Source organism: Myotis brandtii, unplaced genomic scaffold (assembly GCF_000412655.1).
Source record: "Myotis brandtii unplaced genomic scaffold, ASM41265v1 scaffold379, whole genome shotgun sequence".
In the NCBI taxonomy this organism is placed as follows: Eukaryota; Metazoa; Chordata; class Mammalia; order Chiroptera; family Vespertilionidae; genus Myotis; species Myotis brandtii.
In genome coordinates, this window is record NW_005364551.1 from 473,036 (window position 1) to 480,649 (window position 7,614).

A 7,614-nucleotide genomic window follows, 5' to 3' on the forward strand; every position below is an offset into this window, starting at 1 on the left:
TCCAGCGGGCCTGGCCTGCCCCCTGTGGGCAACCGCACAGCCACCAAGGAGAGCTACCCAAGCTGGGCTCATGAAGATTTATTGTTTCCAGAACAGAGGCCGCCTGCTGGGGGGTGGCTAGTGCCCCAGGGGATCTCTGCACCCGGGGTGGGGGCTGGGGGGCCATGGCAAAGTGGGCTGGCAGGTGGCCCGGAGATGAGCGGGCAGGAGCAGCAGTTAGAGGCGGGCCCGCCGCCCTCACCTCACCAGGTGGAAGGTGAGCCAGTACATGAGCAGAGGCTGCGCTGCCGCCACAGCCATGGTCAGGTACATGCGCAGCTGGTTCCGCGCTCCGCGCACTGGGACTCCCTCGGCCGCAGCCTCCGCCAGGATCTTCAGCCGCAGCGTCCGGATCTGGGGCCGGGAGAGGTTACCCTTTAGCCCTTCCCGGCAGTGGGAGCGCCTGGACACTTTCAGTCCCTGCCCCTCTGCAGTTTCCATGTTCTCCCTCCCTCCACAGGGGCAGCTGCGCTCATCTCCACTTCTGGGACTCCCTGGCTTCCCCCCGAATCTAATAGATGGTGATGCTCTTCCCAAGGCCTTGAGAAAATGTTAGGGTTCAAACCCAGGCCAGGCCCCTAAGTGAGTTAGGGAGGAACTGCACTCTGGTTGCTGTCACTGCTTACGCTGGTCAGATGATAATTTTTAACGCAAACCAGAATGCCTTTTTAAAAAAATCTTGTAAATAACATCTAAGTCAAAGTTTATCTGATGATTAGATGTGGCCCACAAGTTACCAGTTTGTGCCCTCTGCTTCTCACACTAAGTCCCCCAAGTATCCTGAGGTGCAGTTATCATCCCGATTTTACAAAAGAGGAAACTGAGATTGAAAAGGAGAAAGTGATCTTCCCAGGATGCAGCTAAGCTTGGGATCAAACCCAGGCCTAGCTTAACCAGACCCCCACAAAGAGCCCTCAAACAAGCTACGTCAGGGGCGCTGAAACTTTTTTCATCTTAAAGAAAATCCTGGCAGGAAAGTCCACCATGTAAGGAGAGTGCTGTGAGGGTGAGCACCCGCCCACCCTAGCAGTCTGGCTGGCTCCTCTCTTCCTTCAGGCCCTAGCTTGGACACCCCCTCTTCCAGGAGGCCCTCCTTTCCCAAGCTGTGGCACCCACTCCAGGGCTCCTCAGTTCAGCAATGCAGCTCTGGTCTAAACTCTCCACCTGACATCCTCTGCTTGGATGTCTTCAGGGGAACCCAATCTGCCCAAGGGACCTGTGTCTTCAACTTCATGCTCCCTTGAGCCCCAACTTACCATGAACACAAAGATTGACATGCAGCACCAGCCCAGCACCAGGTAGTAGCCAATCTTTCCAAACAGCAGGCCCATGAGGATTCCACCAATCATCCTGGGAGAAAGAGGGGAAGGCTGGTCTGAGGAAGAGGCCCAGGGCTGGGGCTGTTTGTGGAGGGGAGATGGTGGTACTCACCCAACATATTTGTAGCCCAAGAAGGCCACCAGGTCGATAGTGGTGAGGTCGGTGTTGACAGTGACCAAGTAGAGGCTGAGCAGGATGGCCAGCACCTCCAGTGTCAGCCAGGCCAACGCCGAGCTGGCCTGTAACCCTAGGAGGTCTGGGGAGAACCTGCCGGCACCCAAGCTGTCATTCAATTGGCCTGCTCAAACCCTCCCTAAACATCCACTTGGGGACAGCCTGTGTTGGGTGGGGCTGGAGACCCGGCAGTGACCAAGGTGGATCTGGGCCCTGTCCTCATGAAAGTCCCATTCAGGAAAGGCAGATCTGTCCTCAGTGACATCCTAGACATATCAGGGCTGCGAATGGGGAAGCACAGGGCATGGGAAGTGCCTGACCCAGCGGGAGGGGTGTCAGACAGGGCTTCCCAGAGGGACACCTGCCTGAGGCCTGAAGGAGTAAGGAGATGGTTGCTCTCTGCCATATTCAAATGATAATTATTTTCAGTGCCACAAAGGAAATGAACAGGGGCCTATGAACAAGAGGTGGAGGCTTGACCCAGCCTGGGGTGGTGGGAAGGCTTCCTCAAGAAAGTGACATTGGAGTGGAGACACCCTGAGTGAGCAGATGCTCAGCAGGTGATGATGTCAGGGAGGAACGTACTCCTGAACAAAGGAAACTAGATGTGCAAAGGCCCTGGGATGGCAGTGCTAGGCCCGGTGGGGGATGGAAAGAGGACCAGAGTGGCACAGCAGAGTGAGGCGGGGCAGAGAAGGGCCTCATGGAGGTTAGTGCAGGGCTAAGAAGCTGGGGCTTGGTCTGGGGCCTGGGGAGCTATGGACAGCTTCTGAGCAGGTTGGGATGTGGTCAGGCCTGCCTCTCAGACAAGACCTTCCTGGCTGCTGCTAAAGTCAGGGTGCAGGGGGGTATGGGGTCAGGGCAGCTGGTTAGGAGCGGGAGAGGATAAGACTAGATCTGGTGGTGGAGGCCAAAGAGGATGAATTTAGAGAATCACCCTGCACAGGGTACTACATGTGGGTGGGAAAGAGAGGGGTGACCCTGAGTATGACACCTAGAGAGCACAGTGGGCTATTCTGAGAGAGGGGACCAAGAGACTCTCCTAACTGCCCCACAGCCCTCCAAAGCCCGTGCCACCCTACCCACTTGCATTCTCTCTTACCTATCCTGGGTTCCCAGTGCCAGGCCAGCCACCAAGACGTAGGTGATAAAAGCCATAGCTATGGGAAGCAGACACACAGACACAGGTCAGAGGAAGGACCATCTGGGCTTCCAGGTACCTAAACCTCTGCCCTAGATATGCCCACCCAGAGGGAGGAGGGTGCAGGGCAGTGGTGGATAGGGTGAAACCTGGAATGTAGAGGTCCGGAGCGTTGACATCAAAGCGGGGGGCCACTGGCGTGTCCTGCTGGTACTGCACCTCCCAGTCCTGTGGGGATAGTGAGGGAGCAGACAGAACCCCCAGAGCTGGGCTCCTCTACCCTGCTCACAGGCCCTCTCTTAAGGCTTATCACCCATCCTGCCCCTCATGCAGGCCCCAGACTCTGACTCAACCCCCATCCACTGCCCCCTACCCAGAGGCTGTCTTTCCCTCTGACCGTGGATGGTCACTTCAGTAGGCGGTGCTCTGACCTGGTGCAGGTAGGGGAAGAAGAGCAGGCCCAGCTTTTTGCCCACGTACAGGGTGTCCACAGCGAAGTAATACTTGAGCTTGGTGACGGGAATGAAGCGGTCGATCTGGGGAGGCAGAGCTCTCCCTGAAGCCCTGGCCTCATGGCCCCAGCCTTCCCCCCACTCCCACCAGCCCAGCCCACTCACGTTCTTATCCACCAGCTCCTTGCCCTGTGCGGCTAGGCTGCTCCCATAGGCCATGGCCATGTTGGACACAGGGTCAGCTAAGAAGGCTGCCTGGGGCGAGGCAGAAGCTGTAGGGTAGCCCAGGCCACTGGGTCCCCGCTGGGCTCCATAGCCCTGGCTCTGGGCCGAACTTGTGTCATCAAAAAGCTGATGGGGGTCAGCCATGCCCTGATGGGACACAGGGATCCTCCGCTTTGAGGCTGCAGGGGGAGAGAGGTAGATGTCTCATTCATTTTGTGGGCACGCCCCCTCCCACCTTACTCCAGTGGGGCACTGGTTTTCATGTTAGATGGGTCAGCCAGTCAAGTGCAGGCAGGCTCTGCTGGCCATCCATCCATCCAAATAACAAGGATGATGATGTTGATAGCTACTATGCACAGAATGCTGTACTAAGCTTTTTACAAACAAGTTCTCTGTCCGTATCCCTCTTCATGTTTCCCCCTCACTCATTCAGCTCCAGCCACATGGGCTTTCATTGAGCAGACCAGGCATACTCCCAGCTCAGGGCTGCTGCACTGGCTGTTCCTCTGCCTGAATGCTCTTCCCTCAGGTGTCCTCATGGCTCACTGCCCTCCTTGAAGTCTTGGCTCAATGGGACCTTCCCCCACCATCCTGTATACAACTGCACCTCCATAGGTGGCACCCCCCTTCCCTGCTTCATTTATATCCACAGAACTCGGCACCAGCTGGGATACTAGATGTTTTACTTCTTTTTTCCCCCTGTCTGTCCACAAAAGCGTGAGTCCCCAAAGTGGGAATCTTTGTCTTGTTCATGGCTAAATCCTATACCTAGCACTTGACAAAAACCTACTAAATGAATCAGTAGCTATCCCCATTTACAGATGTGAAACCCGAGGCCCAGACAAGCTAAATTACTTGTGTAAAGGGCCAAACAGAGTGAGGGAAGAGCAGGAGTCCAATCCAGGTTGCTCAATAAATATTACAATAATTCAACCCCAACTGAGCACTAACCACATATTAGGCCATGTTCTAAACATTATGGATTAACTCATTTAATCCTCACAACAACCCATTTGTGTTGATGCTATTAGCACCCCCATTTTACAGATGGGAAAAGCAAGCCCCAAAGAGGTTCAGGCCCCTGCTCAACGTCATACAGATAATATGAGGCAGAGCCAGGGTTCAAGTTTTTAAAAAGGTCTCTCTGGCTTCATGTTGGGTATAGATAGAGGAAAGGAGGGAGGAATTTATTGATGGTCCAAGGGGGAGACCAGGATAGAGAGTGGAGACTGAGGGGAGGGGAATGGGCTGCTTCTGGATAGATTTTGGAGCCAGCTGGGAGGGCCAGGACTTACTGGATGTGTGCTTAATTGGGGTGGGGTAAGAGAAAGGAGATAGAAATATGGAGATGACCAATTTGAACCCAGCACTCTGGCTCCAAGGCCTTTACTCCTAACCAATAAGCAATGCTGTGGCAGCCAATATTCACTGAGCTCCTTCTATATGCCAGGCACCATTGTGGGCACAGGATACAGGGTGGTAGGATTACAATGGATGGGGTAGGAGGCAAATCATCTGCATCGTGACTTTCTCTGTGCCTCAATTCTCTCCTCTGTAGAATGGGTTAATAGTCCAAGGCAAAGTGACACTCAGACTCCTCAGCCCTTGGCCTGGCACCTATTGCCAATTACAAGCCCCTCAGCTCTTCATCTCAGTCATCTGTAGCTGGAAAACTGACGCAGGTGTCCTCAGTCCCAAAGAACGCAGCAGTGGTTCTGGCCCTCTTGTCCTCAAGTTCCACTTCCCTTTTTCCTCTCTCATTTCTGGCCGAAGGGTCACTTCCTGAAAAGCTTTGGTGTGAGCCTGTCCTTCCTCCTTGTTACCCCTCAGCCAGTGGTATTTGGGGTCCTGCTCCCACCAGCCACCTAAAGGCTCTCTGCACCACCAGGTCGGGTCCATTATTCTGCTCTCATCCAATCCAAGTCCTCACAGCACTAGGTGCATTGCCCCAAATGCCAACCTCCAACTCTTGGCGTCTGAGACACTGTGCCTGTCTTTTTCTCTTTTCTGTCTGAGGCCCACAAATACCTACTTGGCACCCTCCTGTGTTAGGCTCTGATGCAGGGAGCAATGATCAAAGGGGCAAAACTCCTGCCTTCGTGGAGCTGATGGATTCCCAATCTGTCTCTCTCAATCGGTGACTTATTTCCAGCTCCCTGGAATGTGTGACCCAATTTTCCACCCTTGCCCTGTCTTCTGCCTTAACCTAGGGCAATCTCACCCACACCCACAACTTTCACAGTGTACCTTAGGCTCTGGGCTCTGTCTCTGGCCACCACTTCTCTCCTATAGCCAGACCCAGGTAGGCCACTTCTTGGCAATGGCCTCTGGTTGCCCCTGGGCCCTAATCGCCGTCTCCAAGCCCCCGATTCCCCTTCTGTCTGGCATCCAACCAATCAATCGCTAATTCTTGCCCACTATGTCTCAATGTTACCCTTCCCTCTCAGACTACGTCAGCTTGCACCTGACTTAAATGTCCTCCCCCTGGGTCCTCCTGTCCATTCTTAGCTGCACCAACGTTCTCTCCAGTGGGCAGCCAAAGCGATCTTTTTCAGTGCAAAAGAGAACATTTCCTGTCTTCTGCCTAAGATCAGGGCCCACTGTGTTTAGAATAAAATCCTAACGCCTATGAGGCCCTGCAGGACCCAGCCCTGCTAACCACCCTCTTTTACTACCTTACCCCTCCTTGGGGCTCACTGCACCTCAGTCACAATGGCCTCCTCTCAGACCATGACCCTGCCAAGCCCCCACAGGCTCTATATATATATATATACACACACACACACACACACCCCCCCACACACACACATATACACACATATATATACAAATATATACATATATACACATACACACACACATATATATTCATTCTTGATTAGGGAGGGGAAGAGAAAGAAACATCAATGAGAGAAACATCCATCGGCTGTTTCTGCAAGCCCCATACTGGGGATCGAGCATACACCCTGACCAGGAATTGAACCAGTGACCTCTGGGTGCCTGGGACATGCTCAACCAACTAAGCCACACCGGCCAGGGCCCCCATAGACTTTTGAACATCCATCACCTTGGAACACCTTCCCACTATTGACAACTGCCAGTGTTGCACTCAGGCCTCAGCTCAAATGTTTCCTTCTCAGAGATCTTTCTCATTCCTCAATATAAACACTAGCCACAACTTGTTCTTTCTCATAATATCCAGTGATTCTCTGTTCCCTTCTGAGCACTTATCACAATTCATTTGTCTACTTGTTTACTCAGCACAGGCCTCCAATGCTTTTCCCTCACTACAAATCCCCTTCTCTGGGCTAATTAGATGCACCTCTTCCAGGAAGCTTCACTGACACCCCCAGGCTGGGTCATATGCCTAATCTGGGCTACCACAACACCTCCATCTCAGCCATAATCACTCTGATTGTGCTTCCCTCTCCCTGGCTCTAACTCGTCTGCCTGTGCTGCTTCTTTCATCAGAATGTCCATCACTCAAGCCTGCTGCTGTCTTCTGCTCTGTACTGGTAGCTCCATGAGGTCAGGAACCTGTCGGGCACCACTGTATTTCCAGCATCACCTACCACAGGACCAGCCAGCCACCTTATTGATGTTTGAAGGGAGGAATGGGCGCATCACACTGTCTCCCTCAACACATCCTGATTATTCCCCTTATGGCTCTAATTAGTCCCCAAATTATCAGGCTGCCTTGTTTGTTTCTGAGTTTAGTGGCTGTCTTCCCACCAAACTCAGAAACAAACAAGAGTTAACAATGACCGGTGCTTTGCTGGTCACTACCAGGTACCCACATTCCAGCACAGGGCTGGCACAGGGGAGCTGAGGCAGGATATGTTGAATGAATAGATGAGATGCACGCACATTCACGGAGGTTAGACATACAAATTCGCAAAGATGGAAAAAAAGAGGTTAACAGCCAAATAAACACAGGTTCAAATCTTAAATAAGGGATAATCATGGCCCTCTTCGCTCATGGAGGGCTACGAACCCTGTCCTAGGGCATAGGCGACAGCCCGTGGCTACGAAGGGGTAAGGGGTAGGATGATTGCTTACGGCAAAATCAATGAAAGTCGCGATTTTCTGCTCATCATACAGTATCCTGCCCAAAGTTGTTTTCTTTCAAAATAATATCCTAAGGGGAAAAAAATCGACCCCAAAGCGCCCCTACCCGGAGCTGGCATCCTGGTGCGGTGCACACCTCGAAGCTCCAGATCCCTGACTTCCTGACCTCCGACCTGCAGCGACTTCGCCAACCGC

The 7,614-nt window shown here is 53.1% G+C and overlaps 1 protein-coding gene across 3 annotated transcripts in view; it reads right to left on the reverse strand.

The window, feature by feature from the left end:
* Positions 1–63: 63 nt before the first annotated feature.
* The window catches only part of YIF1B (Yip1 interacting factor homolog B (S. cerevisiae)), a 7,697-nt gene continuing 146 nt past the window's right edge, over positions 64–7,614 (reverse strand). The window contains exons 1-8 of one of the 3 annotated variants that reach the window (XM_005872388.2): positions 7,526–7,604; positions 3,292–3,530; positions 3,106–3,210; positions 2,824–2,902; positions 2,636–2,693; positions 1,471–1,626; positions 1,296–1,389; positions 64–393 (exon numbers count right to left, since the gene is read on the reverse strand). In XM_005872388.2, coding sequence (XP_005872450.1) covers positions 238–393; positions 1,296–1,389; positions 1,471–1,626; positions 2,636–2,693; positions 2,824–2,902; positions 3,106–3,210; positions 3,292–3,530; positions 7,526–7,538 — 900 coding nt within the window. In that variant the 5' untranslated portion in view covers positions 7,539–7,604 and the 3' untranslated portion in view covers positions 64–237. Of the gene's footprint in view, positions 394–1,295; positions 1,390–1,470; positions 1,627–2,635; positions 2,694–2,823; positions 2,903–3,105; positions 3,211–3,291; positions 3,535–7,410; positions 7,428–7,525; positions 7,605–7,614 lie in introns of those variants that run through there. The other 2 variants (XM_014544706.1, XM_014544707.1) reach the window with 2 other exon arrangements.